Consider the following 20,772-nt stretch of genomic DNA (forward strand, 5'->3'; position numbering starts at 1 on the left):
TTTGGGACACTTAGTCCCTAGTTGTGAGTTTAAGCCTTAGAATTTGGACCGTAGTCGGAACTGTGTAAAGACGGATCCGGAATGGAATTTCGTCGACTCCATTAGCTCCGTTGAGTGATTTTGGGGTTATGAGTGCATCCGGAATATGTTTTAGAGGTTTGTAGTAGATTTAGGCTTGAATTGGCAAAAAATAGTTTTTCGATGATTTCGGCCGATAGTGAAAATTTTGATGTCCAGCTCGGAATGGAATTCCGAAAGTGTTTGTAGGTTCGTAATGTCATTTGTGACCTGTGTGTAAAATTTGAGGTCATTCGGACTAGATTTGATGTAGTTCGGCGTCCTTTGTAGAATTTGGAAAATTTTAAATTCTTAGGCTTGAATCCGTGCTTAATTCATGATTTTGGTGTTGTTCGACGTAGTTTAAAGGCTCGACTAAGTTCGTACGGTGTTTTAGGATTGTTTGGTATGTTTGGTTGAGGTCCCGGGGGCCTCGGGTGTGTTTCAGATGCTTAACGGAATGAATTTGGACTTAGGAAAAATTTGGTGGTTATGCTGTAATCGCACCTGCGCAAGGCTGCCCACAAGTGCGAGAAAATCCGCACAGAAGCGGAGTTGGGTGGATTGGTCAGGGGTCGCAGGTGCGTGGGAAAAGGCCGCATCTGCGATGCCCGCAAATGCGCAAGACTGTTTGCAAGTGCGCAAGTTACGCAGAAGCGGAGGGGATTTTCGTAGGCGCGCACGTGCAGGTGCAGCCCTTTCGTCGCAGGTGCGAAGGCAGAGAAGGGCAAGTGAATTGCGCAGATGCTCACTTTTTCCGCACAAGCACACCCGCAGGTGCGACCCCAGGTTCCGCAGGTGCGAAAATACCTGGGCAGTGGTTAAAACCGAAGGGTTTCGCGATTTTTATCATTTTTGACTTTGCAAACTCGGTTTAGGGCGATTTTTGAGAGCATTTTCGAGGCATTTCTTGAGGTAAGTCCCTTGTGCTTATTTTTTATCAATAATCTTGCCTTGCCATATATTTTTTCACCTAGTTAGTGTGTATTTAAGGTGGAAATTGGAAGTTGAAGGCTAGGGATTTGGAAGTTTGATTTGTGGATTTGGAGGACCATTTGGTGTCAGATTTTAGTAAATTTGATATGGTTAGACTCGTGAGTGAATGAGTATTCAAAATTTGTAATTTTTACCCGGTTCCGAGACGTGAGCCCGGGGAGACTTTTTTTGGACGTTTTTCCTAATTTCACGCTTTAGCTTCGAATTAATTAGCTAAATTAGTTACTTGTAGTTATATTTATATTATGCAATTTATTTGAATAGATTCGGGCCATTTGGAGTCGGATACTCGTGGCAAGAATGTGTTATCGAGGTGATTTGAGCGGTTCGAGGTAAGTGGCTTGTCTAATCTTGTATTGGAGACTTTCCTTTAAGATGTTTGATATTAATTGATGTGTGAGCGCCGTGTACGTGAGGTGACGAGTACGTACACGAGCTATTATTGCAAAAATCCCGTTTTTCCTTCTAAATTATAAAGTGTTTTTTTCTTATTAAATTGCACTAATACGTTTAATTGTTAAATTTAGACTAGAGAAGCATGCTTACGTGTTTTAACTGCCTATTTGACATTCTGTGTGCCATGCTTAGTTAAGTCCCTACTTTCCTTATATGTGTTCAGTATAAACTGTATAGCTCGATGCCATACCTGCCATTTTATCTTGCGTTGTATATTTAAATTGGGACTACAGACGTATTCCGGGAGATCTCCCTGTACTGCATATTTACTTTGGAACTACGGACGTATTCCGGGAGATCCCCCAGCACTGTATATTTACTTTGGGACTACAGACGTATTTCGGGAGATCCCCAGCACTGCATATTTACTTTGGGACTACGGATGTATTCCGAGAGATCCCCCTGTACTGCATATTCATTTGGAACTACGGGACTGTATCCCGGGAGATTCCCCACTGTGTTTACCTTGTTCTGAGTTGAGGACTCCCTTGACTGTTAACTTTTCGAGAATTTCTTTAACTGTGTTACCGTAAATTTTACTTATACCTTTTACTGTTTAATTTATTATATTTACTCCGATAGGGCCTTGACCTGACCTCGTCACTACTTGATCGAGGTTAGACTTGGCACTTACTGGGTACCATTGTGGTGTACTCATGCCCTTTCCTGCATATGTTTTCGTGTGCAGATCCAGGTACGAGCTATCAACCTTGGGGTTAGTGCGTGCTGCTGATTCTAGGAGACTTCAAGGTACTTCTGCTTGCGTCCGCAGATCTTCGGAGTCCCCTTCTACTCCCTCGCCTAGAGACTTTCTTTATTATCTTCAGACTTTTGTATAGAGCTACGTAGATTATAGCAGCTTGCGACTTAGTGATATTCCGGGGCTTGGGAAATATTTTTGTATATGCCGAGTGGTACTATTCTTGGTTATTCACAATATGCTGTTTATCTTTAAAATGCTGTGTTTTCTTTATATTTTTCGTAATATTAGGCTTATCTAGTCGTAAAGACTAGGTGCCATCACGACACCTTATGGAGGGCTAATTTGGGTCGTGACAGAAAACTATGATAGAAAATAAGTGAATTAGAATGATAAGGATTATTATCAATAAAAAAAAAATTCAATGCAGAATATAATCGTGTATTAACATTCTCTATATATAATTGTTAGACCAAATAATTATGTGTAGTGCGATGATAAATTAGTGCTTAATATTACATACAAAAACTTTAGACATGTAAGTATATTTTTAGAGAATAAATAAGTTGAAGTAATCTCATTAATAGGTACTAATATATTTTGTTCTACTTGGAAGACGTTTCAATAAGTTAAGAAGGCATAAAACTAGATGATATCAATTCTGTCAAGTTTCAACATTTAATACGATTCATCTAATAGTTAAGTCATTAATTTTAAAGTTATTAATTACTTTGTACACTTAGGTGATAAATTCATTGAAGACACATTTAAACCTTTTAAAAATTTTGCAAGAATTCCTTCTAAATGCCTATTCTGTCAAAATATTTAGATGTGGGCTTAATTAATCTAATCATTGTAATTCAATTAAATACTTATCTATTTATGTGTAGGTTTAAACTTTTTCGTAATTTATATAATGAAATAACAATTTAACCGCAGCCTATTATTTTCATACCAAGGCAATTATTATAATAACTAGTGAAATTGTTCGCGATTCGCGCAATTATTAAAAGGATCACTAAATCTTTTTATGACTTTAGTCGAAATAGAATATGTTAAGTTTTTCGTATACACAGATATGAAATTTGGTTATTTTCATGAGATAACAGATATAATTATTTTCGTTAGAATTAGAGCATAAATGATTGCAACTTTTATTATTGTATTTTTTCGAAGAGAAAACTATATAATGGGTGTCTACTTGGTTTTAATACACTATTTTCTTATTTGAATTATATTTTAGATACATAAATATAGGAGTATGTGATTTCTTTTAATTTCATTAGATAGTGAGACTTCTGCATTCCTAAAATTATCTTTTCAAATTAAAGAAAAACTGAAAAAAAAATGTAAAGAAAAGAAACAAATAAATATATAAATAATACGTGCCAATCCAAGTTGCGATGTTCATCCATTGAGTTGCATTTTCGTTATGTAATTTTTCCCCATCCTTTATTATTTTTCAAATACTTTCTTTCAAGTTCGTTTTCTTCACTTTTTTTTATCCTTAATCTTTCTCTCAAGTTTTAATTCTATAAATAATCTCATATTCCATAAAAGCCATGTGCATTACTTCTCTATCCTTTATTATTTTTTCTTTCCTTCCCTTTTCTCCCTATGTTATTTTTCTCCTCTAAACTCTGTTTTTTCTCCTCTTTCCTACTGTTACTTAGCAGAATTTCTTAATATTGATCGTGAAATTAGATACAAATTATTCAAGTTCCTGAAAATAACATTTATATATTTAGAAACTACATAAAAAAAATATTATAAGTCATAATAATTTATAATTCAAAATACTTATAAAATATCTAAGAAAAATATGGTCAAAAGATCAACCTTGTAGACTTCCCAAATAGTTATGTTCTCACATAAACTGAAACATGAGGTAGAATTTTAGGCAAATACATAGAAAACAATAAATATATCAGTAACACAACTTAAAAGTAATGCAAATATTAATGCTACTACGAAACTGATTTAAAGTCTATGCAGAAAAATTGATCAAATACGCTTGGTATATGAAGAAGCAAAAGTTCTAGGGGCCGCGGTGCATATACACATTAACTATGACGCTATTAAAATTGTTAGAATTTGCTCGATTGCTGGTGAACAGAGAATCTAAACAGCAAAAAATAATAGGGAGGACAAAAAAAACATCTCTCACATGTAATAAAAGAAGACAAACTCATATTGAAAAATGTCAAATTTATCATCCGAATTAGAGATAATGCAAAGATTTAATCAGCCAACCCCATAACTTGAGATTGCAGAGGCTTGGGTGGCATTTTAGATTGTGTGCAACAGCTTTCTGAAAAGAAATGAAGAGCCTAAGGAGAGTCCAATACAATGAAAATTCTAAACAGTATATATATAGCGAGACAAATAGCATCCACTGGTGATGGAGAAGAGAAAACACGATGAACTTGAAGATTGATGGTGGCTTCTCAATTCTCCATTAGTATACACAATAACTAATAATAATTAATATAGTAATTTATATGCGATGAATTTATTTGGGAGTTACTTTGTGTAAAGACCATAAATAAGGGAAGGGGAATGAACCATAACATTTATTCTTACAATAAGATAATTAAAAAGTAGAGAAAAAGGCAAAAAAGGAGAAAAAAAGATAAATCGGATATCATTGGCCTAAAAGAGGTGACACATCATCTTGCATAACTGTAATGCTTATATGTTTCTACAATCTTTAAAAAAATGTGTTTCTCCGAATTAAAAAATTCTTAAATTTCTTGTACTGCCACATTCTTTTGCAGCACAATAGAAGAAATTCTTCGATTAACCCAAAGAGATGTACAATGAGCCTCTTAACGTTGTGTTGACTCCATTCATCTTCTGCTTCATAAAAAAAAAAGTTGGTCCATAAAGTAGTTGAATAGTATTTCTTTCAGCAAATAGACATTTTTAGGCTAAATATTGAACATACATATTGACTACATAAACCGATTCATCAAACTTTAATTTCTATATAGTTCAGAACTCACTTGATTCCAGAATAAAGATAGAAGGAATACAAATAAAATAAAATGATTACAAGAGGGAACTTTGTTCTTATCATCAATTTTACTACACTAAAAAAAAGGCATATATGCATATTCAGGAATAGTCTTGCAAGTCCAACAATCTAATTTCGTCATATAAGTAAACAAATGAACAAAACCCGAAAAGGAAAAAAAAGGGAAAGACAGTAAAGCAAAATACAAAGGCAGAACACAAGTAAAAGAGATACACTATATATGTAAAATAGCGATGATGACAAAATTCTCTAAATTTTCCAAAATTATAGCATCCCAAAATACTACGACATGCAGAAAAACAAAAATCTGAGAATATGTCATAAATAATGTAATGCCGGAAATTTTGAAATAGCCTGTAAGGTTAGTCAGGAACTGAGGATAAAAGAATACAAACCTGGCCGGAAGAACCATTGCCTGGAAGTTGTGTTTTCTGACGGGAAGGGAGCCAATATTTGTAGTATATTTATAATTCTCTGCTAACTACAGGAGATTGTAGTAGTTCTTTTTCTCCATAACTATGAAATTGAAAGGTTACAACTTGCAAAAGTAACAACCATTATTGGGACTCTTTTTCTCTCATTTATGCATGAATATTAAATTAATGTTTTCCATGGCAATAATAATTAAAAAGCCTATTCCAAATTCAAGACAAATCATACCATGCAAATCAGCTTTTGTACCTTTGCGCAAAGAGATTGTTGGGCAACATATAAAATGATTCAATAAGGAGTAGGAAAGGTTGATAAATAAAGATGCCAATTTCAAGTTAAGTGGAATACTCCTGCATACGGTACATGTTGTGACAATAGGTATAAATTTCTTGTCACAACACACAGAAAGTATTTGTGTTGCTTACAGGGAAAAATTTAGATGTGGGATTATTATTATATAGAGACGGGTGAAGCTATATATGGAAATTTATTTAATTGAGGAAAACCAATAGGTGAGAGGTTCTTTGTAACTGGTATGCTATTCATTGAGAGATTATGATGCGATGTAATAAATGAGATTAACAAAAGCATCAGTTTCATATTCCTTTCAATGATAATAGGTAAAATGTAATACGTCTGCTTGGATAAGAGAATTTGGATTTAAAAAAAGCAAAAAAAGGAGAAAAAAGATAAAAGCACTTCCTTGAGCAATAAGATGTGCCACATCACCTTTTTTATTCCTAGCTTTACATACATATAGATATTCAAAACAAGTTATTTTTATGGTAATTAAATTGCAGGTTAAAGAAGATCCTAATAGAAACGTTATAAACATAAGAATGTATGCCTGAATCGGAAAAGAAATTAACTATCTCTTTTTGGAAGAAGATAAAATTCGGATGAAGCATATAACCTCAGTTAGTTAGAACCTTGTGCTGATAGCGTATTAAGAAACGAGGGCAAAATAGAATAATGGAGACATGATATATAGAAGGAGAATATAGAAGTTATCTTTGTGACGACCCAAAATTCACTATAAGTCGTAATGGCGCCTAACGCCACAGTCAGGCAAGCCAACGGTAATTTACCAATTTGATTACTCATTTTATTACTTTTAAAATCGTAAATTTTAATAAGAAAAGAAGATTTACACTTCTAAATCACGGGAACGTACAATATTTGTAATTTATAAAAGAATGAAAGGCGACAATAATGTACGAAACCCTAAGCATCAACTAGTATAACCCTAAAACCTAGTGTCACAAGTGCATGAGCATTTTTTAGGGAGTAAAATAATAATACAACATCTGTCCAGAATATAAATAAGACAGGATAAAATAAATAGTACGATGGAGACTTGGTGGACTGCGATGCGTAGCCTGGATTGCAGCTCACATAAAGTCTCCTCAACAGATGCGCCTACGCGCCAAGATGACCTCCAAATGAACCTGTCACATCCTGCACATTTAGTGCAAAAGTACAGCATGAGTACGTAAATCAACGCATACCCATTAAGTATCTAGCCTAACCTCGGAGAAGTAGTGACGAGGGGTCGACATCGACACTTACTAAAGGTCCAATAAAATAATATAATAATTCGTAACAGATATGAAGTGCACATCGCTAGTGGGGTAAATCTGTAAATTTCATAATCTTCCAAATATTTCTTTTAAAATATAAATTTATCGACCTTGTATTCTACCTTAATAGCTCAGAAAATCCCAAGTGCCAATATCAAATAAATAAGGAATACCATATAGAATGCCGGGCATCACTGGAAAGATTATCTCGTGAATGTTCGGACTACTAGCGATATAACGCACGATTCTGCCGAGGTTGTTCGGCCCGATCCAGAATAATGTGTATACTGTCGAGGGTCAAGCGACACGAACCATAGATACATCTATTATAATGCCTAGGCGTTCGGTCCGCTCCACAAGAAAGGAAAGAAGTTATCGAATTACGAGACACGTATTTACAATACAGTACATGAGCACAAAAGGAATATAATCTTTATTGTTTCTTAAATAACTCGCCCACAACTCATAGTATTAAGGCTCAGCCTATTATACATATATTTATTTCTAAATCAAATTCAGTTATAACTTTAATTAATTTAGCCAGCAGAACGAGTTCAAATAATTCAATCATTACATGATAAAGTCCTAAGTCTACCCGGACATAAACATGCTTTAGCTACATACGGACTCTCGTCACCTCGTGCGTACGTAGCACCCACAACTAGTTGCACATAATAATACATATCACCTAGGGGGTAGTTTCCCCCTCACAAGGTTAGACAGGAGACTTACCTCGCTCCGAAATTCTATAACCGGCTCCAACGCCTCTCTAACACCTCAACTCAAAGCCAAACGTCTCGAAACTAGTCAAACAACATGCAATTCAATCAAAATATACTCCAATGCGTAAATTTATCAATTTATAAAAATTCTCAACTCCGCTCGAAAAGTCAATAAAATCAATCCTCAGGCCTGGATGCCCGGATTCCGAAAGTTTTCGAAGACAAACTTTACCCATAACACCACGAACTCAAATATATAATTTATTCCAAATTCCATGTCCAATTTCGTGGTAAAAATCCAAAATACCAATTTCTAGGGTTTCTATCAAAATTCAAAATTTCTACTCATTGCCATATTCAAATCCACATATAAACCATGTATTTAACTCACAATGTGAAGAAATCACTTACCCCATAATAGACGATGAAGATGGCACTCCAAAATTGCTCCAAAATCGGCTCCCATGAACGAAATGAAGTGGAATTAAGCCAAACCCCCGATTTAAAAGAACCACATTTCCCAGCCCGACCATCACACCTGTAGAACAGTAGCCGCTTCTGCGGAAGCTTCCTCGTAGGTGCAGTTTCCCCCAAGGCCAGCTTTTTCCGCTTTTGCGGAAATCCGACCGCAGGTGCGTATTCGCTTCTGTGGAAAACCTCCGTACCTGATGACTCCCCAGCTCGAGCACCACTCCGCACCTGCGCGCCCATGACTGCACCTGCAGTTCCGTATGTGCGCTACAACACTCGCACCTGCGATCATCCAACCCCATACCATTTCGGCTTCTACGCTTCTTCGCCCATATCTGCGAACTCGCAAGTACGACCAAAGTGCCTCGCACCTGCGAATCCCATCCAGCCTCACTCCCTACCGCTTCTGCGACCCCTGGGCCGCTTCTGCGGTCTCGCACCTGCGGCCATAACCTTGTAGGTGCGGTCGCACCAGAAGCCTTAAGCTTCAGCAATTCTTCCAAGTCCAAACTCGTTCTGTTTCCAATCCGATTCGCACTCGAGGCCACCCGAGACCCTGTCCAAACATACTAACATATCTCGCAACACGATACAGACTTAGTGTAAACCTCGAATCACGTCAAACAACATCAAAACTACAAATCGACGGCCAAAACCTTTCTTTCAACTCTCCAACCTTCAAACTTCGCTGAATGCGTCCGAATTACACTCAAACATCGTGGAATGATGCCAAACTTCATGTGCAATTCACAATTCACGATTCGAACCTATTTCAAGGCCCGGTACTCTGAATGGATATCAATAATACCAAAATTCATTTCAAATCATACTTAAGAATTTCTTAAACTTCCAAAATGCCAACCTTCCATAATAGGCACCGAAATGCTCCCAGGTAGTCCGATACACAACCCGAATATACGCCCAAGTCCGAAATCATCATACGAACCTATTGGAACCTTCAAATCTCAATTCCGAGGTTTTTTTCTCAAAAGTCAAACCTAAGCCAATTTTTCCAACATAAAGCTTCCGAAATTAAAATTTTCTTTCTAAATCAACTCTAAACTTCCTGAAATTCAATTCCAACCACACGTACAAGTCATAATACCTGAAGTGAAGCTACTCAATGCCTCAAACCTCCGAACGACGTGCTAGATCTCAAAACGACCGGTCGGGTCATTACATTCTCCCCTACTTAAACATACGTTTGTCCTCGAACATGCTAGGGACTGTTCCAGAGTTGTCCAAAATCATTGTTTAACACTTCATGCACCTGCCCGTGCCACCACAACCCAGTTGAGCCCATTAGTTCGAGCCAGACTGAAGATCCTCTCTTTTTATTTAGTCAATAAGCCTTAGGATCAAATTCCAACCTCTGAATTCCTCTACAAGACCCGATTCTAACTTACGAACACCGTATCAATCACCATACACTGTACCAAAACATGATCATGCACCTATATTGAAATCACACCCTGTACCACATAAGTCGGTTGCCCATAATAACATCCTCCGACCACAATAACTGGAATTTTCACGAATCTGATGCCCGCAGTACGCCTCATGATGCATATAAGTCCTGTTACAACTCTCGAAATACTGCTACGATGGCAGAGATGTGTAGAAACTAATAACCACCTGCCGAATCAACATATCATACAGTCTCTCCTCCTGACAAGAACCATTACCTCATTCTGAACTGAATAACGATATTTGATCTATAACATACCCTACATAACTCCGATCGCACTGATCCCGGGTCCAATAACCTCGTCTCACCCAGTCCAAGCTGCTCAGATAATAAGCCATCTCAGACACTGCCAAAAATCTTATATGATGCCCACAATGCGCCAACAAGCTACAAACTCGAATGTGATACATAAGGAAAAACGAACTCTGAAAAAGGATTACCCAGCCCGCGTAATGAATAAGATAGCTGAATAAATGCTGTGAACCTACCTCAGGGATGAAAAGCAAGACACACAAAATGAGTGTAAGGAACTCTGCTCAACATCTCGTTATTGCGGCGTGCAACCCAATCCAATATGACACTGCTGCGACGTGCAACCCGATCCAACATGACACTGTTTGCGACGTGCAACCCGATCCAAACAGGACAATGTTGCGGCGTGCAACTTGATCCATATAACATGCCCATGGCGGTGTGCCACCCGATCCAAGCAATATACCCATGGCAGAATGCCACCCGATCCGCACATAACAATCAAGAAGAAAACACACATTAAGCCGTAACACTTACACTTATGAAATGCCCGAATATCAACCACAAGCACGCCAAGTGCATAATACAAATCCTGGGGAGACAAATAGCGCCAAACGCTACGAAACCCAAGCACAACTAAGGTGTAATATATGACCTGCATCTCGAGAGCCATCCTGCTCATATAACACCACAAGCTACACGGGACCTCAACACATGTGCGAATAATCAAGGCGTCTCACAACCCACATGGCACAATAGAGATTTACATGGAATAACTGACAATGGGAATAACATGCAATGCCCGATGACTCCTCCGTAAGCAATGCTATGACGAATGGACACATCCGACCTGACGTAGAGCACCTATTCACATTAGACCCACCAACGGACCTCAAACCGATTCTGATTATACCATACTGGGCCAATAACCTTCCAAGGATCCATAATGGCCCCATTCATGACACACACGAGCAACCGTCCACTCTAGACCAACTCCCACAGTTCAGAACCAAGGGAATAAAGCGCCCTCCAGGCATAAAATCTCACATTAACGATAGTACCAAAAATCTTCGTACTTGGTTTTAATCTTTAACAATCAGGTGACTAACATGGCACACTCATACAAATTTCCGTGTGGGGTACGCTCCCACGACCTTCCGCCCGGGTAGCAAAGTCCGCATATCCATGCTACTAACCGTACTAATTCCTTAAAGCAAATCAAGAATCCGCAAATCAATACACAAAGCCTCTTACACAGAATGTCATTCTCAGGTGACATTAAAGAAAATGCGAGCTTACTCTGAACATCTGAATTCTTTCCGGTTCATCCGAGCTGGTGACATTCTTATCATCACCAAACCGCAACCTTGATGCTTAACTTTCAAATTCCCATGCCGCTCACTGCACCTATCATGCCGCTATGCGATAATACAAGTATTCACCATAACCCTTGAACTACTAGTAGAATATACACTTTATTGAATTGAAACCTTTCACTTAGCTCAATTCAGAAGAACCAATATAACACACAACTGAATTCCCAAACCGCAGAAAATACAAACCTCAAGTCGTGATCTAAACCGCCATGACTCTTCCGGAATCCATTTACACAACAAGTCCATTTGAATCAAATATCTCCCAAATCAGTCAAGTTATGGTGGATGTCAAGCCCGCATGTATAACCACAAAACACATGTATAACTTCACACATCGAAGGAACTGATCATTGCCACAATCATGTCGATTCAACCATTACTAACTGACCTAACTTCTTTCAATTTACTCTTGACTTGTCTTAGAAATAATAATAGCTCCATTCACGACATAACGAACTCAATCCGCACTTATCCCGAGTGACCCGAATCGCGAGACCACATCATCTCAATACCAATGAATCATCTCATACCCTTATCAAGCGCACAATAACATCTCCAACTGGTACACCCATTCTACAAGACCTTCCGCGAATCCGTAGCTATTTCTCCCTTTCCTCTAATACTGCACCACATACCCGATGATAACATAAAACATTCCAAGTCCCGTTCGTCATCCAGTGCGAAAACTCACTCCTTAACCATACAACAGACCTGAAATCCTTAGGCACTGCACTTTAATTCTTGAACTCACTAGGACCGTTGTTGAGAGTCACTCACCCTGATCTGGTCCCGAATATAATCAAACTTCAACGCATTGATAGCACATGAACACCCTCTAAAAAAACAACCGGCTGAATCCTTTTCCTTGTACATCACATCCACTAGAAGCATAAACTCTGGGTCTTCCCAAAACTGCACATGAATCAATATTTATCAATTTCTTCCTCGAATTAGCCCTGATATTTTCTTTCCTTAGTCATAATAACCCACCAATACACCGATAACCAGAAACCGCACAAGCGGATAACTACGCAATCCAATCGTAGACGGTGGGCTCCCCCACTTAGCTTTAAGCTACAATCATAAAAATCTGGAACCCACAGAGATTCCTCTTTCACAATCGCCATGATCTCGCACCGTTAACCCATCAAATTCTCGAAACCTCATGTTAAACTTTTCATAAAACATCCCGAATTATCAGCCACAATTGCCTATTCGACCTCCCGCTGGATAGTAAGTAGAACTCTTCATAGAAACTTCATCAAAATCATTCAACCGCAGGCATTTTCACATGAGATATCCCACATGTGGAATTCCATATCGACATCTCCCAGTGATGCTGCACTGGGCACAACTACCACGAAATCAGTAAACCCTCCTGAGCCCGTGCTCATCCACCAACTGTACAAGGCTGTTCATTCCCCATTGACATCAACTGAAAGTCTGACAATACACTCCAAACTCGAAGTCATGTTGCATCCCAACGATAATCAAGTTTTCACACCCCTCTTCATTTCCAGCAACTCCTTTCTGCCATATTCGATCTTCCTCAGTGCATTAGCCACTATTTCAAATAAGGTCCGTAGACCTAGTCACTTTCCACCATGACTTCCAAATCGCTCTGAACTTCCTCAAGGCATATGGCTATCCTACCACAAAATCTACATGCTACTCCGCCACTCTCAATTTGGCTAAACTATATTCTTTAAGTAACTGCTCGAACTCTGCTTTTCATACTTGACATGCTAGTAATTCAACCACCGTGAGACACCTCCCGCCATGTCCTCCCTCATACTTTGCTGCCCAAATGTTGCCTCAAATCAAATCCATATCTGTAGCACTTGAACTGATAAATCGCTACCAACTCCCAACCTCCTAGAACATCTTCGTTCTCGAGCCATCAACATTAGAAACACCAATTTGTTCTGAAACCGTTACACTCCGCTATCTCCGACAACCGCTTCTTAGGCGCCACTTCCCCACAATTTGCCCTGAAGGCAAATTGAAGAAGACCATAACACCGGCGAACTATAATGCATTCCAACAAGGACAATGATACCATATCACAAATTAGAATTCCAATACGCCCGAAAATATCAAGTCTCGTCACTTCACTAACCAAGGCCTGAACATCCATAGTCCGATTGCCTTTCCTCCGCTGGAATTAAATGCCGAGCTTCTAGATCATGCACCGAGAAATCCTCCTTTCAGGTCATTCACTGCCTCAACACATAGACAAGCACCCTACCATTACACTAACACTGTGCAATAACAACGCATTTACATCATAGCAATCTGCGTGTAGCCTCAAAACCATAGGCAATACTGATACAAGGCATGGAAAGACATAACCCCCTTCCACAAGACGATGATAATGACTCGCTCGAGTACGCAGGGAAAAACATCATGCACCACATCTGCAATACCATTACAACTCCTCCATGCCTAATTGATAATAAGCGCTCCACGTTGCATAAGATTGAGTAGGAAGGAAATAAAGGCATAAGCTTCAATGGGATCAAATCGCACGAAGAGGAATCAAGAAGGAAAGTGCTCCTAACAGCCTTGTAGCCTTTCAAAGATAAGTACAGACGTCTCCATAATGATCTACAAGACTCTACTAGACTTGCTCATGACTCGTGAGACCTAAGTGAATCTAACGCTCTGATACCAAGCTGTCACGACCCAAACTCCACTATAGGTCGTGATGGCGCCTGACGCTGCCATCAGGCAAGCCAACGGTAATTTACCAATTTGATTACTTTCAAAATCACAAATCTTAATAAGAAAATGAGATTTACACTTCTAAATCACGGGAATATACAAAATTTGTAATTTATAAAAGAATGAAAGGCGATAATAATGTACGAAACCCTAAGAATCAACTAGTATAACCCCAAAATCCGGTGTCACAAGTGCCTAGGCATTTTTTAGGGAGTACAATAATAATACAACATCTGTCCAGAATGTAAATAAGATATGGTAAAATAAATAGTACGATGGGGACTCGGTGGACTACGATGCGTAGCCTGGATTGCAGCTCACATAAAGTCTCCTCAACAGATGCGCCTACGCGCCAAGATGATCACCAAATGAACCTGTCAGATCATGCACATTTAGTGCAGAAGTGCAACATGAGTACGTAAATCAACGTGTACCCAGTAAGTATCTAGCCTAACCCCGAAAAAGTAGTGACGAGAGGTCGACATCGACACTTACTAAAGGTCCAATAAAATAATATAATAATTCATAATAGATATGAAGTGCACATCGATAGTGGGGTAAATTTGTAAATTTCATAATCTTCCAAATATTTCTTTTAAAGTATAAATTTCTCGATCTTGTATTCTACCTTAACAACTCAGAAAATGCCAACTGCCAATATCAAATAAATAAGGAATACCATATAGAATGCCGGGCATCAGTGGAACGATTATCTCGTGAATATTCGGACTACTAGCGATATAATGCACGATTCTGCCGAGGTCCTTCGGCCTGATCCAGATTAATGTGTACACTGCCGAGGTTTGAGTGACACAAACCATAGATGCATGTATTATACTAACGAGGTGTTCGACCCACTCCACAAGAAAGGAAGGAAGTTACCGAATTACGAGACACGTGCTTACAATACATTACATGAGCACAAAAGGAATATAATCTTTACCGTTTCTCAAATAACTCGCCCACAACTCAAAGTGTTATGGCTCAGCCTAGTATACATATATTTATTTCTAAATCAAATTCAGTTATAACTTTAATAAATCAAGCCAGTAGAACGAGTTCAAATAATTCAATCATTATATGATAAAGTCCTAAGTCTACCCGGACATAAACATGCTTTAGCTACGTACGGACTCTCGTCACCTCGTGCGTACGTAGCACCTACAACTAGTTGCACATAACAATACATATCACCTAGGGGGTAGTTTCCCCATCACAAGGTTAGACAGGAGAATTTTCTCGCCCCGAAGTTCCATAACCGGCTCCAAAGCCTCTCTAACACCCCAACTCAAAGCCAAACGTCTCGAAACTAGTCAAACAATGTGTAATTCAGTCAAAATAAACTCCAATGATTACAATTTATCAATTTATAAAATTTTCCAACTTCGCTCGAAAAGTTAATAAAATCAACCCTTGGGCCAACGTGCCCGGATTTCAAAAATTTACGAAGATAAATTTTACCCAAAACACCACGAACTCAAATATATAATTTATTCCAAATTCCATGTCCAATTTCATGGTAAAAATCCAAAAATACCAATTTCTAAGTTTTCTACTAAAATCCCAAATTCCTACTCATTTTCATGTTCAAATCCACATATAAACCATGTATTTAACTAACAATGTGAAGAAATAATTTACCCCATAATAGACGATGAAGATGGCACTCCAAAATTGCTCCAAAATTGGCTCCCATGAACGAAATGAAGTGGAATTAAGCCAAACCCCCGATTTAAAAGAACCACATTTCCCAGCCCGACCATCGCACATGTGGAACAGTAGCCGCTTCTATGGCCATCTGACCGCAGGTGTGCATCCACTTCTGCGAAAAATCTCCGCACCTACAGACTCCCCAGCTTGAGCACCACTCCACACCTGCGCGCTGATGTCCGCACCTGCGGCTCCGCAGGTGCGCTATAGCACCCGTACCCGCAATCATCCAACCCCATACCACTTCCACTTCTGAGATTCTCCGCCCGCACCTGCGAGCCTGCAGGTGCGGCAATTTCCTTACACCTCCGAATCCCATCCAGCCTCACTCTCTACTGCTTCTGCGACCCCTGGGCCACTTCTGCAGTCTCGCACCTGCGAACATAACCTCGCAAGTGCGATCGCACCAGAAGCCTTAAGCTTCAACAGTTCTTCCAAGTCTAAACTCGATCCGTTTCCAATCCGATTCGCACCCAAGGCCCCCTGGGACCCCGTCCAAACATACCAACACATCCCACAACATGATACGGACTTAGTTGAAACCTAGAATCACGTCAAACAACATCAAAATTACAAATCGATGGTCAAAACCTTTCTTTCAACTCTCCAACCTTCAAACTTCGCCGAACGCGTCCGAATTAAACTCAAACATCTCAGAATGATGCCAAACCTTATGTGTAAGTCACAATTCATGATACTAACCTATTCCAAGGCCCGGTACTCCGAACGGACATCGAAAACACCAAAATATATTTCAAATCAAACTTAAGAATTTCTTAAACTTTCAAAATGCCAACCTTTCATAATTGATGCTGAAATGCTCTCGGGTGGTCCGATACACAACCTGAACATACGCCCAAGTCCGAAGTCATCATACGAACCTATTAGAACCTTCAAATCTCGATTCTGAGGTCTTTTGCTCAAAAGTCAAAATTAACTCCAAATCAACTTCAAACTTCCCGAAATTCAATTTCGACCACACGTACAAGTCATAATACCTGAAATGAAGCTACTCAAGGCCTCAAATTGCCGAACGATGTGCTAGAGCTCAAAACGACCTGTCAGGTCGTTACAATCTTATTCAAGTGTGTTTCTTATGTGTTCTTCCATGGGCAAAGGATGTCTTATTTATAGTATACCATATACACCCAAGACTCAGTAGATACATCTTAGGAATTAACAGGTACATCTATCCAAGTAGCACATTATATAGAATGTATGGATGGATTACAGGAACATCCATATACATTCACTTTATTTATAACAAAAACGTAATTTTAACCAACTTTATTTACATCTCTCATGTATTTTACCTACTAGTAAGTTTGATGCACTTCACAAAAGGTACTTACAAGTAAATTAAAGAAACAAATTTCTTAATGAATTTAGATGTAAATTATCATGTATATACACACATTATTTTATTTTATTGATGAAATCACAAAAGATAATACTTTATTTATTAGAATTAGAGTTTAAATGGAGTTTATTTTTATCATCAAATTTCTTTAAAAATAGAAAAAGAAAATGACTTTTAATATATAATGGCATTAACTTGAAAGGAGTAGTCTCATCTTCGTAATTTCTAATAATGGGCTAAGAGGAAACAATCTCATTATGATTAACATTTTGCAAATTGCCGTGGCTATGAATTGATAATTCAGTAGGTACCTTATCGAAAATCAATTCTAAAGGTAAATATTTAGTTGATTATGGAATTGATCATGAATTAAAATATGAGTACTCAATATTTAGAGAGATTTTTGTCATTAACTTCTGATAAGTTATGTGGGTATGATTTTGATGATTCGTCAAACTTCATAAAGGAACCATATAGGAATATGATATAATCAGATCCTTGTGCTTATTGTAACATACTTAGTTGTCTAGTTTAATTCTCAAGGAAACCTGATAAAGAAACGACAAAGGGAACATATAGGATCAAGTCCTCAAGTCATCATACATGTCAACTCTACAACGGTTAAAGCTGTTGCATTGTACTTGCAATAGTACAACAGCACAACTGCAATTTGCTAGAGACCGGAAATGCCCTTGTATCATTTCTCATGATCTCACATATATAAACAACATGATACAAGGTTTTGACATAACACTTGCAAACCCAAAAACACATATTCTCTCAAATGTCCAGTCGCCTCTATTTTCTTCGGGTGCATTGAAGAACAAAGCTGCTACAAACCAAGAACCAGACCCCAACATTGAATATGTCTTGAGTTCTTTAGTTTGTTATGTCTTTGTCTTTTGTTATTTACTTGTATTCTTATGCGTCTTTTTAGAAGCATTTAGTAGGACATCATTTAATCATCATTTGTTTTGGTTGGTTAACTAGATTTAGTCAAGAGTGTGGCTTTGTAATAGAGTTATTACAAAGTGCTTACAATAGAGTTATTGTAAGAGGTAAGGGATTAAGATTTTAATTCCTAGATTGCAATAGGTTGTAATATGAAGTTTGCTTAGTTAGTGGAGTTGAAATTCTACTGGGGTCTATCGTGATTTTTAATCCCCTGAGTAGGGAGTTTTACACGTAAATATTGTGTGTTCTTTACTTTCAGTTTATTTATTATGGAAACAGATAGAGAACATGGTTCTCTATATTATTTGGGGAACCTTTAATTTTTATCAATTTGTATCAGAGTAGGTTCTTTCTAAAAGGTTAACACCTAGAAATGATCCTCATCATGACTGCTCTACCAAACTACTAGGAAGGACAATCGACATATAGACCCTCAAGATTCAATGACCAATACTATGGCTGGTGAAAAACAAGAATGCATGACTTCATTATGGCTGAGGACTCAGAGCTGTGGGAAGTGATTTGTGATGGTCCTTTTGTTCCCATGAAAACTGGTTGTAAGGGAACAATTACTGTCCCCAAAACAAGAAAAGAGTACAATGATGATGATAAAAAGTCTATTGAAAAAAATTTCAGGGCAAAGAAGATTGTTATTTGTGTCATTGGACCAGATGAATATAATCGCATCTCAGCTTGTCTGTCTGCTAAGGAGATATGGGAAGCTCTCCAAACTGCCCATGAGGGAACTACTCAAGTTAAGCAATCCAAAATTGATATGCTTACTACCGAGTATGAGCTTTTCAATATGAAGGAGGATGAGCCCACTCTGAATATACACACACGTTTTACCTCAATTACCAATGAGCTTCAGTCCCTTGGAGAAGTCATCTCAAGAAACAAGCTGGTCCGAAACATACTCAGTGTTCTACCAGGTTTCGTGGAAAGTAAAGTGAATGTTATCGCTGAAGCCAAGGATTTGCTGAAGTTGACCATTGACGAACTCATTGGAAACCTCAAAACCTATGAGATGAAGAGGAAGAAAGATCTTGAAAAAAGAGAGCCAAAAAAAGAGAAGAGCCTGGTTCTCAAGGCTGACAACAGTGACTCAAGTGGTGATGAGACAGACATGGCCCATCTTACACGAAGATTCCAAAAGATGGTTCGAAGAAATGGAGGAATTCCGAAGAGAGGAAGTTCTAGTAGAAACACCAACGTAAATGATTGTTGTCATAAGTACGGAAAGCCAGGACACTTTATCAAAGACTGTCCTCTTCACAAGCAGAACCACTACAAACACAACGCTAACAAAGTGATTAAGAGGAACCCGATCCCTGACAAGAGGTTCAAGAGAAAATATGTTGCTGACAATATTGTGAAGCAAGCTCTGGCTGCCTGGGGAGATTCCTCCAGCGAATCTGCAGGTGAGGATGACCAAGGAGACACCTCTATGATGGCAGTTGAAAGTGGATCTACAGAGTATGATTCTATATTTGCACTCATATCTTGATTGATGCTTAGAAAATGACTTGATTGATGCTTATCACAACCTCATTAATGAGAAAAATGTTTTAATCGAGGAAATTGGAGAGGTAGAACAAGAGAGAGACGATATAGTGGTTGTAACTGTAGATCTGAAGGAACAAGTGGAAGAAATAACAAGAGAAAATACCTTGTTAAAAAATCAAATGGAAAAAATGGATGAACACCCCTAAGGGAAATAATGGACCTGGTCCTCTGATACGATCACGTTTATGTATAAAAGTAATGGTTAAACAGGCAAGGAATCAGGTTCCATAAGGCTAAAGCTCCCTATAATCCCCATAGCAAGTTTGTATTTGTGGTTGATAATTGGCTTTGTACTTATTATGGTTAAACTGGTCATTACAAGGACTCTTGTAAAGCTAAAATTCAGTATCAGCAGAAAAACAAAGTTTTTGTTTAAAAGAAATTGTCACGACCCAAAATTCAACCCGTCGTGATGGCACCCAACCCAACCCGCAAGGTAAGCCAAATAACAATAAAAAACAATATAGTAATAATGATAAGAGTCAAAAATGAAATAATTGAATTTTTATACAACTCCCCAAGGACTCGTAGTACAAGTAATGAGCCACTAAGAGTTAAATTTTACAAAAATACTGAACTGAAATAATTACAACATATGTTTGGATTGTACATGAATAGAATTGGAATCTAAAGATACCAAGGGCAAGTGTCAGCCATAATTGGAACGCAGGTACATCTTCAATGCCAACTCCCGCCATACACATCAGCAACAATTGCAAGATCTGCACGCAAGGTGCAGAAGTGTAGTATGAATACAATCGACCCCATGTACTCAATAAGTATCCTAACTAACCCCGGTGAGGTAGAAGAAGAAAGAACTATAGATGATACTCACTAACACCTATGCAGTTCATAATTTCAACCAGTATAGAACAAATATATGATCAAATCAGGAAATCTCAGGTAAAACC

The 20,772-nt window shown here is 38.3% G+C and overlaps 1 protein-coding gene across 1 annotated transcript; it reads left to right on the forward strand.

Moving 5' to 3' along the window:
- Nucleotides 1–18,770: 18,770 nt before the first annotated feature.
- Nucleotides 18,771–19,802, forward strand: LOC142180026 (uncharacterized). The gene has a single exon (XM_075250943.1). The coding sequence runs from the start codon at nt 18,771–18,773 to the stop codon at nt 19,800–19,802; it is 1,032 nt and encodes a 343-aa protein (XP_075107044.1).
- Nucleotides 19,803–20,772: the final 970 nt, after the last annotated feature.

Source organism: Nicotiana tabacum, chromosome 4, assembly GCF_000715075.1.
Source record: "Nicotiana tabacum cultivar K326 chromosome 4, ASM71507v2, whole genome shotgun sequence".
NCBI lineage: Eukaryota > Viridiplantae > Streptophyta > Magnoliopsida > Solanales > Solanaceae > Nicotiana > Nicotiana tabacum.